Genomic DNA, 18816 nt, shown 5'->3' with positions numbered 1-18816 from the left:
AAATTACCTCCCAATCTCACAAAAGGCTCCTTTGGCTCTATTAAATCGTGGCAGCAGCGATAGATATCCCACGGAACCAGCAGCGAGATTATACAAAGGGAAAAAAAATCCGCTTCCAGAGGAAAAAAGTGCACACGGAAATAACATCGCGTTTGTTTCGGCACTGAATGGAGAGATCTCTCTCTTATTTTTGGCCGAGTGGTGGCAGGTTGTCCGTGCACGGAGGAGATCGGTAATGCCACAGATCCCTGAGAGCTGCTATGAGAGAGACGAGAGGAGGATTGTGTTGCTGCTGCCAGCGGTCTGAGAGAGGGAACAGGGCCACATCTCGAGGAGTGGGGGGGCGGAGGGGGTAAGCGGGGGGGACGGGCTTCCAGTACCAAAATATGGACCAGCCAGAGAAGGTCAAAGGTCTCGGACCACGGGAGTGCAAGGCGATGATGATGATGATGATGATGATGTCATTAGAAATCTCCAGAGTGCGTTTGTTTCCCTCGTGCAGGTTGAAGCTGCGAACCTGCACGCACTATTTCTGTACGCATAATGCATTTTTCAACGACGAGCACAGACTACTTGATGGAAATATTTCAGAGGCAATGCCAATCACCCTCGATCACGAGGATTTTAGATTGTGCGACCGAATAGAAATGCTCACAAGGAGTCTTGCGATCATTCCTCTGGCATTGGCATTGACAGACAACACGCAAAGGTATGTTTAGCAGAATATAGCAGATCGCACTTTAGACAGAGTACGGTGATTTCCATCGTTAGTAGATGTTGATGCCCTCATTTTCTGACCACTGATATCAGAATCCTTATTTTTTTTCAATTGATTACATATTCACGTGGACTTTCTGTTCCACAAGAACTGTAATTGAGTGCAAGTATAAGTGGATAACAAACATATCATTCAAAACGTGATGCTGACTTTCCAGCATCTGTGTGGGTTTCAGAATGTGGGACTCACAGTGCATCTCTCTCTCTCTCTCTCTCTCTCTCTCTCTCTCTCTCTCTCTCTCTCTGTGTTTGCAAAGCTGCAGAACATATGCAATAAAATTATCTATATCACTTATCTTATAAAATGTGTCTTCATTTAATTTTTCCACTCACTGAATAAGCTATTTGAGCCACCTGTCACAATATGGATGTCAGCACAGAAGGTGTTCTATTAGGCCTACAGGATCTCTCGCCTTATAGGTCTCTAATTTTGGCCTTGCTTAAGGTCATATAAATTGGTGAAATGATGGCTTTCTGACTGAATTGGTTTAGTTGAACCATGTCACAACAGCAGTTTTGAATAATTGGCCCAGGGTGAGACACATACTCTCAGCAACAGTTCATTTAAGTTTATAAAGGCAAAACTAATAGTTTGAAGTTGGAAAACTTAGACCTCATTTGTAAAACTCATAGCATTATTCAGGCCTTATAGAGCTGTTGTACTGCCACAATGAATAAGAATCAAAACATGCAAACACAAAGCAAAGCTAAAATCAATAGGAACAAAACATTTGACTCTTTGCAATTTTCAGCTCACCTATAACTAGTCTAAGCATCAACACATTATGTATAAGAACATGTACACATGCAAAAGTTGCCTGCCTCTCCTGAAACGACAACAAAGATCTATTTGTGTTTCTTCTTCCAATAATCGTAAAGAGGACTGATCAACATTACAGTGATTAAATTAGAAGTAATGACAGCTCACATAACATCTCAGAAATTGGTGTGAAAAGATAAAATGTGTGATTGATGAATCACTGCCCGGAGAAGATATATCATATTTTCTATCCCAACATGCAAAATTAAATTCCCTTGCGCACAATGACAAGTTATGCCACTGTCACCCATACATATAGTAGGCTATCACTGCATGAGACTTTGGCCTTGAGACCAGTGCTTTGTGTTAGATCAGTTCAAAGTGTGTTAACATGATATTGTTCTACAATGGTTATTTTACCTCGAGAATAAATTTAAAAGCATAATTTTCCATTATGTGAAATTTCTTTTGTCAAAGTCTGTAATGCGACTAATAGCACTATATTATTCGTAATGGCCATACAAAAAGAAGGATGAGAAGTGTCTCCAGATGTACTCACTTGAGCAAAGGGTTTTTTAAATTATGCCGAAGCCGACGTGACCAGATGCAACTCCTGCTGTAGGTAAAGAAGCCGGCGTGCACGAGGAGCTTTCGGTTTAAAATTGCCGCTAATACTCAGTTGATTGCGCGTGCCTCAGCGGCTCTGATTCTCACAAGAGCGCAGTCCAAGCGCACGAGCACGACAGCTACCGTATAAGCGAGAGCCAGTGAGAGGGGGAGAGAGGGAGGAAGGAGGGGTTGAGAAGTTTCCCATAACCTATTTGTCTGCAGTACCAAATAGAAAAGTGCACTGTTGAGCAGAGAAGGTCGGCATGTCCCCCCCCTTTCTTTCCTTTTCTTTTTTTCATGAAGGGTGTTCGGGAGGGGGCAGTCCTCTCTGTGAAAGAAAGGACGTGCTCTGAAATTCAAACAAGTTCGCCAGGTCTTTTGTTGGACTTGAACTGAGGAGGCATTGTTCCTCTATTGGCGTGGACTAGCCCCAAGTTCCCAGACCAGGTTACGGATTGACTGCGGTAATGAATTTGCTCCGAGCGCTTCTTCCCAACACGTTTTGACTGACGGAACGCAATGGCAATCTGACACTGAGAGGACATCATTAGCTCGGAGAAAACTTGCACACGGATACGTAATGGCTTGTGAAGAAAAAGAAAAGAGAAAGTGAAATCTTTACACTTTAAACTTACCATAACCTAAAAAGTGCGCGTGTACGCAGGCAGATAAGGCCATGAATGTTTAGGCCTAGGCTATACACGCAATAATATTTACAGTGTGAGAAATAATTTTACAGTGAATTCTCGTTTGGCACTTAGTCAATAAGTTAAGACAACATGTGTATTTACATTGATTTAGGCCTACCTCATCAAAATAATAAACAATTTTCTACTTTTTTGTTATACAATATTCAATTCATTTTTTAAAGTCAGTTTAATGTAATGTAAGTTGAAATGACTTAAACATCTAAGTTGATTATACTTAAATTAAGGCAGCGTCTTATTTTCACAAAGTGCAACGTCAACAAAATACTTTTTAAACAATAGATTTATGCTGTATGCAAATGAAGAAATAAATAATTATATTGTTTATGTTTTGACAATGTCTCATCCGATGATGACCCTAACAAAAAGTGCAGTTGCTATAGTTACCTCAGCTGACGAATGAGATTGCTGTTCGCCAGTGTTATAGCTTATTTAAATATACGGGCACTGGTTTGCTTCTAATCTAACTTTGAACATAGACCTAAAAATAGACATTCATTTGTAAGACCCTGATGCCAGACCTTTTGTTTTGACATTATATGTTGGGACTTCAAACCTTAATTAGGGGGCCAGACCCTCCGCCCAAACCCTCGCAAATTCACACAATGAATATCCGTAAATTATTATTTATAATTTTTATATTGTCATTATTGCAAAGCGTTTTATTGACCCTCGTTCAGATTTTAAACACATCTCTTCATTGGAGATTCTAAACGTTTCCAAATAAATGTTGCTAATTCTTATTCTTCCACAGTTCTCAATTATTGCTAGCACTTGTGTTTGACTAAAACGAATTCACGTTTCAATTTTACAACGAGGTCACGTCCAATGACGTAGCAAGCCTATCGGCTACGTGCAGCCATATTTAAATACATCAGGGAAATTAGCGCATCAAATATGCAAATACCCCAACATAGCCTTTCTTTCAGCGGTCGGAGTAATTTCCCCTCATCGGCTTCGAGGTGGCTTGTTTCTTTTTTTCGGAAGAATATGCAAGTTGCTGTTTTTATTGAAAGGAAGCACCTTTCTTGAGCGTGAATACTGGACGATATTGCAGCAAAGAAGCGGAGCCATCATGCATAATGAGACGCCTGCTCCGCCATTCTTACATCTTCACCGCAGTTGGTCCTTGCGTGTGTATAATTTTTAATATTGATGCATATTTAAAAGGTATATTTGAATTTCCTTTGCATTCAAGATGGCTGTATTGTCTTTATTTCCATCGCATTTGGCAGTGTTTTGGCTCTTCGCGATGCGGATTTTATATTGCATAGGCTAAAGCATTGTCTCCATTATTGTACAATTTCAACCATTGAGTAGGTTTAACAACACTTCATAATGTGTTTTTTTTTTCTTATTCATTCTTTAGGACCCGCCAATAGATAGAAATATTATAAAATGCACATTCAAAAGCATTATGAGCGAACAAAGACATTTGAACGGCTCAAACAAAAAGACACAGAGAGCATTGTCACATTAGCATATCATTAATTTAGAACATCTCTCATTCAGAAACAGTCGGTTAACAGATACTACAGCCTATTAGACAAAGCAAATATTCGCATACAATTTGGAGACGCCTATACGAAATAAAATGAGTAAAGTACAAATTATGTTTCTGTGCACCTAACAGTATTAACATAATAATTAGAATAGAAGACATTTTGGTGTACATTTTGTAAATTAATACATAATTCAAAAATTAGCATCCTATATATAATTTTCTAGTTGCCTTAAACCACATAACTCGTCTGCAAAAAGAAAACATGAAATCATGAGGCAAATCCTTAGAAAATTAATTGACAAACGAAATCTATTGCTTTGAACTTGCCATTCACACAAACATCGTCGACCTCAAAACTTACCGCTAAAGTCATCATTAGGCCTAATATCCGTTTCCTATTAATATTATTGCGTTCACTTTCGAGACATGACTCTTTCCCATAACTTTTTGTGCGCAATCTTAGGCATCTCTCCTTCATAGTTCATCGTAAAGCGTCTGATCTTCATCTTGTAAACCTTTGCTCAACTGATCTGGCACCCAATAGAAGTGGTCAGACGAGCACGCGTAAAGATTTACTCCCAATGGGTCAACACACGTGCTCGCATGTTTTCCGCCTAAAACAAACTTAAGACAGCCTTGCAGCCTGTACCTCTTTATACGAACAGACGTCAATGAGAGAAATAGGACTTACTTGGACTCTGTCTGTCCTCATCTTGGCGACTTCGTACGGTCCGAAGTTGTGTAGCACATGTGTGCTCTGCTGCGCCTGTTTGCAACACAGCAGGACCGCGATTACCATACTTATGCATATTTAAAACCTACAGAGAAAAGGGTTTCAAACTTTCCCACAGCTCCTATAAACTATAATGGGTGACAATGACTCACCACGTCTGGAATAATAACACACAATTATTGTGTGCCATTATTGGATAATGAAACCAATTTATTGTCTTATAATCTAAATATATTTTTGTTATTTGTACTGTAGGCTACTTTTTTTTTTTTGCATTAAATTCTTAGCATTTTAAAGTTGTTTTTTTTTTTTTTTTTTTTTTTAGCCATTGAGGAGTTTAGTCTTAGTTAATATAAAATGAATAGGACACAGGCTATATATATATATATATATATATATATATATATATATATATAGGCTAGTCAGATTTCGACTTCGCGGAGAACTAAAAGGGATTTCAGAGCATTCATGATGACATCCCTAATATATAATCAAAAAAGTATTTTAACAACTTTGAGACGGTTTACGATGCCCATAAAAATCGACGTTTCACAACGAACAAAATAAATACAAATAAAATTGTAGGATTTTTGTATTCACTTCTCCCACACATTATCATCGATGTGACATATCGTTTTTTCCCCAATGTGTTCTAAAATCTTGACTAGGCTGTTAATTAAAAATATAAAATTAATAACATTCTTATTATAGATGTAGATAAAAAAAGGGAGAACAACATATATTTAGGGCCATTTTTAGCATCTGTAATCCAGCCTCTACACTTACGAGTGTAAATTATAGGAACATGAAAATATAAAATGTCTATAGCGTCTAAACGAGCATTGTGGCTTATTTTTCATTCTCCACCTCATTTCTCTCTTTTTTGTTGTTGTTCTTTTTACATCTTCAATACTAAATATATAGCTAGCTATATAACTTGTATAAGATATGATTAGAGAGTTGTTTAAGTCAATTAAACGTGTGATAGATAGCGAGAGAGAGGCGCGGAGAGGCAGAGGAGAGGCTGGTTTCCAGGTAATTCAATACAAAGACATGCATGCTTTCTTTCCATTGTTCAGCTCTGCCGAATAATGTAGTGCACACCTCACGATTAACAGACATTCAGAAATTAGAAATGACGGTGGGTATTTAGTATTTACAAATATATTAAAAACTAAAAAAAAAAAAAACTTCAGGTTTCTCAAAGTTCCCCCTTTCAACTAAGACTACATTTATATTTTCCGTCTACCACATGACAATTGATCAGGCTATCCCAATTTCTCTTAACGTGTAAGACAGCAATTTCCATGTTAAACTAAATTAAATTCCAAGCCTTTTATAAATATTGCCTCAGCCATTGATTCTCGAGAAATTCATTCGAAGTAGCCTAAGATGCATTTCCGTAACACGCGGCGACATCTAGTGGTGCAATGCTCTAACGGAAACTGCTGCAGAAACAAATGGAACGATTTAAGTTGGACACGAGCGATAATTCCATGCGATACCATTCACAAATTAAAAGCAATTTATCATTATAATTATATTTGTTTATGAATAAGGTTTTCTTTTTTCTATAAAAGCTTCCATCTAAATAGACGAGTTATCATAACGAATTGAGGCTACAACGATTTCAAATTGTAAGCAACTATTGAAGTAAATATAAATAAATAATCGCTTTCTTTAAATTATAGGAGTTTTGCGTCCATTTCTTTTCGTAGACACGTTTCAAAATTGTCTATTTTTGGGAAATAAAATTCAGCACACACACATGGACTACGCAACAGTTTTCACACCATTTATCCAAATACTCGGTTTATGATAGATTTCTTTGTTAGATCCGGTTATATTTTTGTCGGCCTCAATTATGAGTGATGACTAACAGCTCTTACTCTAAATGATATGCAGTACCGCGAGGTTGTCGGACACCTGCATGGCAACTGTGGGAAATATGGAGGAAAGTCCTGCTCGTTCATTCTCTCCGCGTCCACTTAAGCCAGAGCCTTTAATAAAGCCAGGAAATGTGCTGGAAAACAAAGAGACAAAGTCTTACTTCTCAAAAAAAAAAAAAAAATCGCAGGCACTGATGGTCAATAAGACAGATTATAAATGCGTTATCATATGATGCATTTATGAGCCTTAATTATTATTATTTATTTTTTTACATTGTGATAACAATTTTCAAACTTCTAACACTATAATGTTGCCCATTCGATTTCATCTTCATAAAACAACGTTAAACTTACCATATTTTCTTGATGTAGGCTAGTTAAAAACGCATTCAAGCCTCCTTTCTATTAAGCATAAAATGTCTTCGAGGTGTTTCGAAATTTGTATTGATTTTATGTAGGGCCCTATATTTAAAAATTATATTTAGGCCTATTTATTCATCTGGTAATTTAGTAATTTTCGATGAGCTATTATTGCCAAATCATCTGCAATAATAGCTAATAGAGGAATCAAAAATGACATATTGCATATGGCTGATTAAAAACGACCAAAGGCCGTGTAACTTAAAAGGAACGTAGTTTTTCTTCTTTCTGTAAATCCAGAGGAACTGCTATTGCATGTTTTTGTTCATTTTCTGCAGAAAGCCACCTTTGAATCTTGAAGCAAAATTAATTTTCAATTATGTCTGGAGTCAGAATGAGCTTATTATGATCTGTTATTTAAAAAAAAAAAAAAAAAAAAATTTTTATTATTTTGAATCGTGGGAAGTTTCACAGCGTTCAAATGTTTAATCGAATTGGGGATGGGATTATCAAAATACGTTTAAAAAATAAAAAAAACGAACACATTTTTTTTTTGCTCAACTAACCACTCATAGGCCTACGTGTTAATTTGTTAATTGTGTATGTGTTTGGAAACCCGCGGTTATTAATTGTTCACATAATCTAAACTTCGAACCAAGATTTAATTGGCAGGAAATGTAAACTGCTAAGTCTTTCAAAAGTAAAGTGCGCCTTTGATTGATTCTCTTTCTTTCGTTTGTGTTTATACAATGTATTTTTGAAAGATTTCTGAAAGTGTGATTTAAATGAGAACATCTTCTGTCATGCTGCATATAAAGAAAACATAATGCCTGACGAAAACCTGTTGATTAAACGTTGAAATAATCTCTTTGTTGTGACTTTCTTCTCGATCATTACAGACTTTCAAAAACACTTACATTTTAGATATAACATGTTATGTTTTATATAGGACTACTCATATATATATAGCCTATATATATATATATATATATATATATATATATATATATATATATATATATATATATATATATATATATATATATAAACCAGGTATCAACGTTAGAAAATGCATACACAGGGAATATACTGTGAAAGTAAAAGAATATATGTGATGAAATTGGCCTCTTTAATGCACTACAAATGTTATAGCCTATTTTGAGGCCAACAGCAATTAATGATAAAATAGCCTAGCTGGAAATCTCTTAAAATGCAATCAAAACAAATAGCATATACAATTAAAATCCAATACAAATAAAATGCACATTCAAATGAAAGCCTAATCGAAGAGTATGAATGTGTAGTCTATGCCGAATTTGTGCAGTAGCCTATAAATATCGTTTAAAGCAGCTGACAGTGATTAGTTCGGTAATCTCTGTTTCATCGTATATAAGCGTGTGAATGCAATCAAATAAAGGAGGTCATAATATTTTAAAATATGAACAATGGTGACATCTTGTGGCCAAAAGGATTCATTGTCTCTTCAACACCCTATGCTGTTTCCACAATAACGCAATTCATTTGCATTGGGTCACCTCAGATCTGACACTTTTTCATTATTTTTATACAATAGGCCTATTTAAAGATTAATAAACCATTACATATTCACAAGTCGACTCACATATTAAATCTATAGCCTAGTCTATTACAAATTGACTAATACACAGGCTATATGTTAGCTTTTTGGTTGGAATTTAAATAACAAACATATGTTATCTGCTTAATGTGCAGGAGCTAAATATTTTTTAGGGGGGAAAGATAAGAACCTACAAGAATGAATGACAGGCAGGTGTTGTGGGCTAAGTCAGCCATTCTAGAATGTTCATTATAAAAACCACCAACGCCCCTCGTTGCACAACCCTGTCACGCTGGCGTTACCATGCTGACCAGACAATATAGCCTATATTTACTTTTTGAAAGCAGAAGCAAAGCGAAAAACGTCGTTAATATTAACCTTGTTAAAGTTTGCTTAACCGTTTTTAAGCTCTTACCTCCCTCAAACAGGACGATATACCAATGTTTAATGACTTTTGGGTCTCTTTATTATACTCCCAGTGTTCCTTTTAAGATGTTTACCTGTATAGGCCGTTCTTGACAGGTGAGAAATCTGGTACGTGCCGTGGTTTTGCATCCTTCAAACTCTTGAAAGTGCCCCAAGTTCATCTACTATCACGCTCTCAACTTCCGGTTTCCATATATGGACTGGACACTGTGCACGCGACAGAAAGACGCTGAAAGCCTTCTGATTGGCTAAAAAACAACAAAAACAAAAACCAGTCTGACCGCGACCACTTTTTTATTTTACGTTTACAGACTCGGGCTATCGTAAATCTTCGAGTGATAGCCTATACTTGGAGAGTTAATTGAATGAAATATTTTAAGATTCAGGGCATCCTTTAGGATAACTAAAGGCCTACAATCGAAAAAACAAACAAACACACCAAAAAACGATAAAAAACATGGAGCCTACACGTGAAGATTTGGCAACATAAATTGTAAACTAAAATGTTCTGAGTGGTTTAATGAATGTGTGAATGATAAATATGATCTAATAGGCCTATTTTATTTAGAAAAGTCAAAATCCAAAGTGGTAAAGCCTTGTGTGTGTGTAGCTACACCTCTGTGTGAAGATATGCCCAGACATGATGACCACAGTCTCTTTTGCTGCATAAAAGCATAATAGCCTTATCATTCTGCATGGATGCTTCTGTGATTAATAACTTTGTTTGATTTGGAGCTACCTGGCTAAAAACATTTTCACAAAGCTATCTTGCAATCAAGGCGAGGGACAGAACACAATAAAAATCACACCAGGACGTCTGTGTAACTAAGAAAGCCAGTAACTTTACTGAATTCTCTTCAAAATACAAATACCTTTTTTTTTTAGTCCCAGCAGGAGAAACAATTTTTATTCCATACATTAATTTTTACTACATACAGCTGAATCAAGTCCCTTGAGATACAGAGATGTGGTTTTAATTTAATGACATCTTGTCTTCAAGTGGCGACAAAGTCCAGCTTGTGCCGCTGAAAGCCTCTTTCTCCTGGTTAGAAAACAAAAAGACACTTTCTTTCAACCTTACCCATTGTAGGTTTATACAAGCTACATTTGTTACTACAGAATTTTTCAGCATTTTTTTTTTTTCATTTTTTTTATTTTGTTATTTATATACTTAATGGAAACAACACTCGAGAGAGAGAGAGAGAGATAGAGAGAAACAGAAAAGCTCAATCAAAAAAAAAAAAGGAACAAAAATAAATAAAATAAAAATAACCGGAGAGTCATATATTGACAGTTGAAATCTATATAACAAACAATGGCATTGTTTCACAATACTGTACACTCGTTAGTTAGAGGAGAATGTTCCAAATTCTCGACAAGACCAACTCATTGAAAGGTAATCTGAGGCACTGGGAGGGTGAGTCAGAGGTACCAGCCACTAGCATGAACATCTTGTGAAGAAACACAATGGTCTCAAACCCAGAAAGGATAATGGATCGGCAAACACAACATCACTTTTTTTGTCTTTGGTAGAAAAAACAGACTAACATATGTCCTGTCAAAATCACAGAATGCACAATGATAGATATGTATAACAACTGAACAAAACTAGTCACAATCCACTAAATGATGATACAAGCTTACACAAGCAGTCATGAGGTATGACTGTGCTGACTTATCTTATAGAATCTTCAGTGCAATGCCGATTCATGTGACACGGGAAACTTTAAAAGGTTGTGAATATTCCAGACCAGGACAAATATCTTGTGCTTTATAAAAAAAGGGGGGCATATTTATGAGTGTGACTTCAATTTTAAAATGTAATTCTGAATGTATTTGCCCCTGAAAGACTCAGTCCGGTAAAAAACAAAAACAAAAAAAAAAACACGTGTGCAACTGCACATATTCCCTGTAATGGGGGAAAAAGTTATGACCATAATTTTTTTTATCATATATATTCATATATTAGAAAGCTATACACAAGCATGTTAATTTCACAGATTCTTTAAAAAGATTCTTAATATTATTATTCAATATACTTAGAAATACACGTTTAAAAACAAAACTTCTACAAAGAGAGAGAGAGAGAGAGAGCGAGAGAGAGAGGGAGAGAAAGAGAGAGAAAAAAAAAAACATTGAGCAAAGCAAGGATTCACTGTCTCAGATTTCATGGCTTATGGTTAAAAAGCCCAAGGTTTCTCATTCTTTTACTATCATTTCTCGTATAAGCAAAGCTATCAAAACACATTCTGGCTCTTATAAACTACAAAAAGCCACAAAAATGCTTTGCATTGTATTCCTTTTTGATATGAAAATAGAAGCAAGTGTATCATACATTTTTTTTTTCTCTTTTTCCTCTTTTAATACTGAACAACAACTGCAAGTCCTAGGTTTAAATGTCATCAGACTGAAGTAACATGGCTCTTAATTTAAAGTCCTTCACCTTGGCGATGCCACTCTGTCCTGCTATTTCCTTTCCTTCAGCAGGAGAGTTTTTGTTTCCTGAAATACCCACTCCCCCATAACTTAACCAAGGAACCTGCACATATATCTGTACAATCCTTCGAAATTCTTGCATAACAGTTTTGTTTGTGTGAAATCAGCAATATTTACCAACCTTGACCCTTCCCCCCGTGTCCCAGCCTTGTCTCTATGTACAATACGTTGAACCTGCAACATGACATTGTCACCCATAACATACATTTAGCGAAGGGGCCCTCTGAATAGAGTGGCACTAAAAAAAAAAAAAGAAAAAAAAAGGAACAAAAGATTCTGTACATATTGTACTGGTACAACAACTCAAGTGCTAAGCTGTCACCTCTCTGCTGTGCTCCTCGTGTGGCTGAACATCACTGAGGCAAGTACTTTACAAACAAAAGAAAAAAGAAAACAAGATCCAAGAGTACCTGACACTTTTTGTTGGTTTCTTACTCTGCATACATGTACACCTACACAACGTGTAAATATATATGCATATCTGGTAATTCTTTACATTGTATTCCACACACTGCACAAGTAATGCATAGTAGCCCGCCCACTAAACCCTCCCCGACCCGGTTTGTACTAGTCCTCCTTCACGTTTCCCTCCCTGAAAACCCGTCAATCACAACAATACGTATACCAGACACACTCTGATGAAATAATAATAGTTAAAAACAAATGTTACAGGTCATTTCGGGAGCACTTCCTCCCCTCTCCACAGCAAATCAGAGAATAAGGGGAGAGCAATGATTGTGACTTGTCATAAACGGCAGAGAGAAAGCGAGAACGAGTGAGGCGCCGTGGAACCACGTGGCATCGCGCGGGGAGGTCAAGGTCGAGGATTGGGCTGTCCAAGGGGGGCATCGCTTATCATGTGGCCCACCCCTCCGAGAGGCGGACGCGCTTGATGGATGGGCTGTCTTGCTCGTCCAGGCCGGGCCGGCCCAATCCTAAGGGCGAATGGAAGTCGGGACGGTGATCGTCGCGGTCGCTGCCCTCGTGCGAGCTGCCGCAGCTACTGAGGCTGTCGGCCGGGGAGCGTCCCGAGTCCTGGCGCCCCTGTGTGAGCGGGCCCTGGTGCTGCTGGTGAGACGGTAGCTGGCCGTAGCCGCCTGGTGTGGTGCTGCTGGATCGATCTCTAGGAGGAGAAACAGGTTCGGACTTGATGTGCAGGCTTTGAGTAGAGGGCAGGGAGAGATTTGAACCCTGACATAAGTGAGAGCTAGAGCAATTTCTGTAGGAAGGAAAGGAAATGAAGGGGGTTACGGATCGGAACGAGTGCTCGTGCACTCCTGTACACAGGTGGCAGAGATACAATCAAATCAGTGACATTTGTCTAAAAACATGGTTATTGCAGAAAGAAAACGCTGCATTACTTTAGAAAATAAAAGAGATGTTTACTTCCTATATAGTGACAAAGACCAGTAAGAGAAAGTGCGAGAAAGTTGCACATATTAAAGGTACACTATGTCATTTTTTTTAGCTGTTGTTCAAAATGAACAAAATACCTCATCACTTCTTCTTCTAAAACGTATGTTTGTCTTAACCTGATTCACTATGCTAAGCCTATTATAAGAGTTTATATTTTACACTTGTCCAGATGTTTTTCGCAGGAAATTGGGCATACGTCACTCGCTTGTGCGTGTCTTGTTAATTGAGAAAAGTTGCTCCGGCTACTTTGACGTGAGTATGGTGTGGGAGTTGTCACAATGAGCATTAAAGGTTGACATGGAGCAGCTAAACCTCCAGGGAATCACCTGTTTTAAACAAACGCCGATGATGGCAAAAAGAGAATCAACATTGTCTTGGCTTTTTGGACATGCTGAGAACTGAGGGATTTGAAATGTTGTAAAAGCGACGTGGAGATGGTGTTTTTATTACTCAACATGTGAGTAAGGTATTTTATTGAACAGATAAATTGCCATATGTAGCTCTCCAACAGAGTTTATTGTAAAGCATTATCTATTGTGAAGGGCCACTTCATTATGGTTGTTGTAGTGCTGTGCTGGAGTTTATTTTCAAGGAAGTACCGTGTCTATTAATGGGTAAAGCTACAGTAACGTCTTCAGCTAGACAGCTTGATATCCTTTCCATCTAATCTGGTTATATCTCTTAATCCTAGTAGTTAATGTTTCGTGAGCAGTAGGATAACAATATTCATATTCGCAAAGGCGAAGCACAACCAAAACAAAGTTCTTCTGCAAAATGCATGTACTTTTGTTTTTTAATCACTAGAGGGCTAAAAGTTACATAGTGTACCTTTAAGTGCATGAGGATTGATGTGTGTATTGGTGATTAATGTGTGTATTGGTGTGTGTGTGTGTGTGACTCACCCCAGCTGACTGAGAGCAGAGTGCTGCATGTTCTGAATCTGATGTTGCTGCCATCCGCTCATTGAGCCCAGATGCAGAGTGTTGGCACTGTTGAAGCCAGATATAGAGGACAGATCTGCACTGCTCAGAGAATATTCTAGAAGAAAAACGCATGATCAGGGTTAATATTTGCATCCTAAACAATTGATGCTGCTTTTCTAGATAACAATGGCTCCGCCTGCTGGAGAGACAGAGCTACACACAGACTAGACAAAAAAAAAAAAAAAAAAAAGAGATTCTGAATTAATTTAGTCTGGGTTTAATTAATATAAAAAGAGCTAAATAATAATAAAAAAAGCAATATGAAATTCTAATTAAAAATATGTATGTAAATTTTTAGTAATTAAATTATAGTAATAGATCATTGAACAGTATTTTAAATTGATGCACTAATTGCATTATATTATATATTCATTTATTTATTAATAAACATTAAACATTAAAATTACTAAATGTAATGGTATAATATCTATAAAAAATATATATATATATTCCTCTATAGTAAAACATTTTAAACATTCTGATTAAGATGTTAATGTGTGTATAACGTGTTGTGAGTTTTAGTGTAGTTGAGGTACCTACCAGTACCATATGAGGTGGAAATGGCTGATGGGTAACCGCCCATTCCCTGCCCCGGTAGAGTGGGCGTCGCTACAGAAACCACTGGGGTCGCCAGTGACTGTGCAGACTGAGAGTTGTTTATTCTCTGGTTCTATAAGAAGAGGAAGAGAGCAGAAGAACACATACAGATGACTTGTCACGTCAAGAGGCTTGAACATCTGTATCTTCATCAAACAAACGATGGAGCACCGCCCACCAAAATAATGAAGGAAAAAAATGGCCATTTGACATGAAGCACCACTGAACCATCTCAACCTATGATTTACAATCCCTCATAGGGCACTTGGTCGCTATAGAAACTCAAGGTCTCCAAGGCAACAGAACCAGTAAAAGAGGGGTTGGCTTGATGACTGAATGATGCGACAGACATTAAGAAAAGAAAAGCAGCGATAAGCAGAGATGGACATGAAGGGGTCAATAAGACCTGAGAACGAGACGACTCTTATAACCACTAGATGTCACTCTGGAGCTTGGTTGTGTATATGTTCTTAGTTCACTAATACGAAATTGCGTTTAAGCACTTGTGCATCGCCCTATTGGCATTCGAACAATAAGCTAAACAACATCTGACCACACACTACTGGTCTGATTATTTTATATGTATGAGGATGACAAATGGCCTTCAGATCTACTAGCCTACGCATGTCACCGGTTTGAGTGACAGTGTCACTTACCAATAGAAGGTCAACATCCTCAGACTGATGGCAGTAAAGGGAGGGTGATAAATCCAGAATTAGTGTCATTGACTGACAGTGAGTGCAGCTGATAGCCGCCTACGACACTACGTGAAGCTACAGACGCGTACTTCACCAAACAACAACACCAAAGCTGCTGAGGAGACTAAGTATGATGTTTCTAATAGAACTCTAACCTGTGCTTATTAGATAATGAAACTACTGGAGAGGAAATGAGAAGAAAGGAGAGGAGAACCACGGAGGATCACGAAGGAACCGAGGCGTGTGGTTTTATGGATGTGGTACTATCGTGGCTGTTAGTAAAATTCAACACAACACACTTACGATGGAGGGCATGTTGTTCTTTGCCCCGGGTGGGATGAGCACTCGTAGGTCAGGCTTACGGCTGTTCATCCCCAGGTTCACCGGTGGAGGGGACTTGGCCTGCATGCTCTTGTTCATTCCCCCGGAGGACACCAGAAGTCCTGGAGAGTTACGGTGGTTTCCATAGCCATTTCCTAATGAGAGACAGAAAGGGAGGGGGAAAAGGCGTTAGACACAACAGAGCCAAATTGAGTACATCAAACTTTCACCATGGCACCCAATTTAAGCAAGCTTCATTTCACTCTCTCGCCTGCACCAGAATGCATAATTTCCACCGTCATCTACTGTGAAGCTTCCATTCAAGCCTGTCTGCAGCTCTCCACACGGTTCCAGTGAGCCTTCACCACATGCAGCCATTAAACACTGTTTTATCCGTTCTGGAGTACTGCAACCATCTTTCACCAAGAATGTGCTCTTTCAATTCAACGTTTCCACACCATTTCACACAACTTTCACCTCCACCACCACTCATTCATTTGTACCAAGCACTTGGTCAACACACCCTCTCATTCACCCTCCATCAAACCAAGCCAGACTAATTCAGCTACCCCAAATCACCCCGTCACGCTCAGATGATTTTCACTCATGAAATTATTATGATTCAAAATATATATATATTTTTTTCTCTGCCTCTGCATGAGTAAAAAGATCCAAGCTCTCAGTTCAACCGATTGTCACGGATAAGCTACATCATTTTGTCACTGATTCTTAATATTAATAAGATAAAACAGTAACATTTTAACTTTGAAAATAAGCAGAGATTAAATACAATTTTATTTATTTTCTTCATCAAAATTATGACGTTACATTATCACTCATTATCCCTTAAACCCCTTAAAATTCAATACTTTATATAGATATAAAATATAATATAATACAAAAATAAATTATAAATAAATAAATAAAATAACTTTTTTAAAATATAATAAGCTTAATATTTAGCATCAGAGTTAAACATGTTTTTTTTTTTTTTTTATAAAGTAAAAACTAAACTAAACAAAACTAAACTAAACTACTGCTGGAGAAAAGGATATGGTTCATTAAAAATATACCTTTTTCATAAAGCTTCACAGTTTAGTCACCTACTTTTTTGTCTCACCATCTGAACACCAAACATTTACTAAAAAAAAAAAAAAAAAATCCACTTTGGTAGGATTTTTTATTTGTATTAATTAATAGTGCTAATATTTTCTTTATGACATGCATTATGGTGAAAACTACGATGCAAGTCACTGATCCTCTCCTTGTCTCTTTTAAGTGAGGTATTCTTTGGTATTCAGCTATGGTGGATTCATGAAGACTGCTAAAATGTTTGTTTCAGAGCAAACTGTTGCAGCATCATGTCTCTTTAAAAAAGTTGAGAGATGAAAATGTGGCGTGTGCTTAGATAAAGATAAATAGAGAGAGGATAGATGTGAGGCTCATTTTGTTCCTCTTGTGGTTTTGCGGTAAGGAGGCAGGTGTTTGATGAATAGAGACAGGTGGCATTGGTAACTCATGGTGCTTTAAGAGCTGATGTCAAATGAGAGCAAAACAGTAAAAACTTCATTAGGCAAAACATTTTAGTTCTGTATTATTGTTCTTTTTGAGCAGAACACCACTGGCTTTGTTCCAACACTTTATATTAATTAAATTCATTTGGATTTTGAATATTCCAGTCATTTCAAGACCCTTTATTTCAACTGTAAAGGATCACTCCAAGTCCCATCTGGAGCACAATGGGAAGGTTTCCACTATCACATCTCATTTCCCAAGGCAGCAGTCTCTATGAATGACATACAATGCATGGGCCTTAACTACTGACAGTGAAGGTCGTCATTTGGCAATCAATGATAAATACATGTGTGCACATGTGGCTTTCTCTTATGACTACCAGAAGTGGATCAGACAAGCAATCTTTATTCCTCATCCACAATTGCTAACCCAACTCCTAAAAAATAGGAGGGATCGAGGAAAGAAGTACAGAGTCTTTGTTTCAAACCAAATCCCTCTTTTTTTTTTTGCTTTCGAGGGGGAAAATGTGAAGTGCTGCATGGCTTTTGCCACTTAAAAGAGGGTTAGGAATTATACGGTAGACATAAATGAATTTCCCAATCATACACTCGAGAGGAAAACTAGACGCAGATGTCGTCCTCAGCAATTTCGCCCCGGTGATCTTTCTATAATTTGAAGGCGATGGTTTTTGTTGTTTTCAAATGAGAAGTCTTGAAAGCGCAATTTGCACGATTCAAGGAAAAGAAGGAGGACATGAGTTGGGAACCAGGAAGAGCAACTGTGATTGTGAGAGATTGTGTTAGTATAAGTGTGAGCGGGTGGATGTACGTATAGTGCCATGTGCACTGATGCATTTCCTGTCTCCTCATACATAGTGAAGTACAGGGCTCGAAAAACAGCTGGCTGGAGCTCTTCTCTAAACACTTAAACAGCCACACTTCATTGTTCGCAGTGGAGATGAGGAATTAAAACTGCGTTTGATCCCCTTAAAATAAATTTCCACACTTATAAAGGAATATAACAGGCTCAGTACAAGTTGAGCTCAATCGACAGCACTCGTGGCATAATGCTGATTGCCACAAAAAATTATTTCAACTCATCTCCGCTTTTCTCTCTCTCTCGCTCTCTCTCAAAAAAAAAAAAAAAAACAGTAATCTAGGTTACAATACAACACTTACAATAGAAGTGAACGGGCAATTCATGCACATTAAAATATTCACTCTTTCTATAGAATAGCACCATTTTACTAAGAATTATTTTCTAATAATAACATTGTATTTAAAGTTTCCATGTAAAGTTATAACTTTGACGCAATGCCATAAACTACTGTAAAAAAAATAATAATTTAAGCAGCTTTACGGCTAAGATTTAACAGATGAATTAATGTACCTGCTTTTATAAAGTTATAAGCTGCATATTTCTGTTTTTAAATCTTTTTAAATATTACTC

At 37.4% G+C, this 18816-nt stretch overlaps 1 protein-coding gene and 1 long non-coding RNA gene across 11 annotated transcripts in view; both read right to left on the bottom strand.

The window, feature by feature from the left end:
* LOC311293247 overlaps positions 1 to 7062 on the bottom strand; it is a 41594-nt gene extending 34532 nt beyond the window's left edge. Inside the window, exons 1-2 of one of the 4 annotated variants that reach the window (XR_014627909.1) lie at positions 6980 to 7062; positions 5049 to 5123 (exon numbers count right to left, since the gene is read on the bottom strand). This is a non-coding gene — a long non-coding RNA (uncharacterized lncRNA). Of the gene's footprint in view, positions 1 to 2096; positions 2265 to 4718; positions 4881 to 5048; positions 5135 to 6979 lie in introns of those variants that run through there. The other 3 variants (XR_014627910.1, XR_014627911.1, XR_014627912.1) reach the window with 3 other exon arrangements.
* A 4488-nt stretch (positions 7063 to 11550) lies between these two features.
* mef2cb (myocyte enhancer factor 2cb) overlaps positions 11551 to 18816 on the bottom strand; it is a 76555-nt gene continuing 69289 nt past the window's right edge. For 3 of the 7 annotated variants that reach the window (XM_084413504.1, XM_084413507.1, XM_084413503.1), the window contains 4 exons: positions 15835 to 16007; positions 14777 to 14906; positions 14156 to 14291; positions 11647 to 13056 (listed from right to left, as the gene is read on the bottom strand). In XM_084413504.1, coding sequence (XP_084269630.1) covers positions 12693 to 13056; positions 14156 to 14291; positions 14777 to 14906; positions 15835 to 16007 — 803 coding nt within the window. In that variant the 3' untranslated portion in view covers positions 11647 to 12692. Of the gene's footprint in view, positions 13057 to 14155; positions 14292 to 14776; positions 14907 to 15834; positions 16008 to 18816 lie in introns of all 7 variants that reach the window. The other 4 variants (XM_084413505.1, XM_084413506.1, XM_084413501.1 and 1 more) reach the window with 3 other exon arrangements.

The sequence above is a fragment of the Rutilus rutilus genome (genome assembly GCF_951802725.1).
Source record: "Rutilus rutilus genome assembly, chromosome: 7".
Lineage (NCBI taxonomy): Eukaryota > Metazoa > Chordata > Actinopteri > Cypriniformes > Leuciscidae > Rutilus > Rutilus rutilus.
The sequence above is the reverse complement of the archived record's forward strand: the minus strand, read 5'-3'. Positions and strand labels throughout refer to the sequence as shown.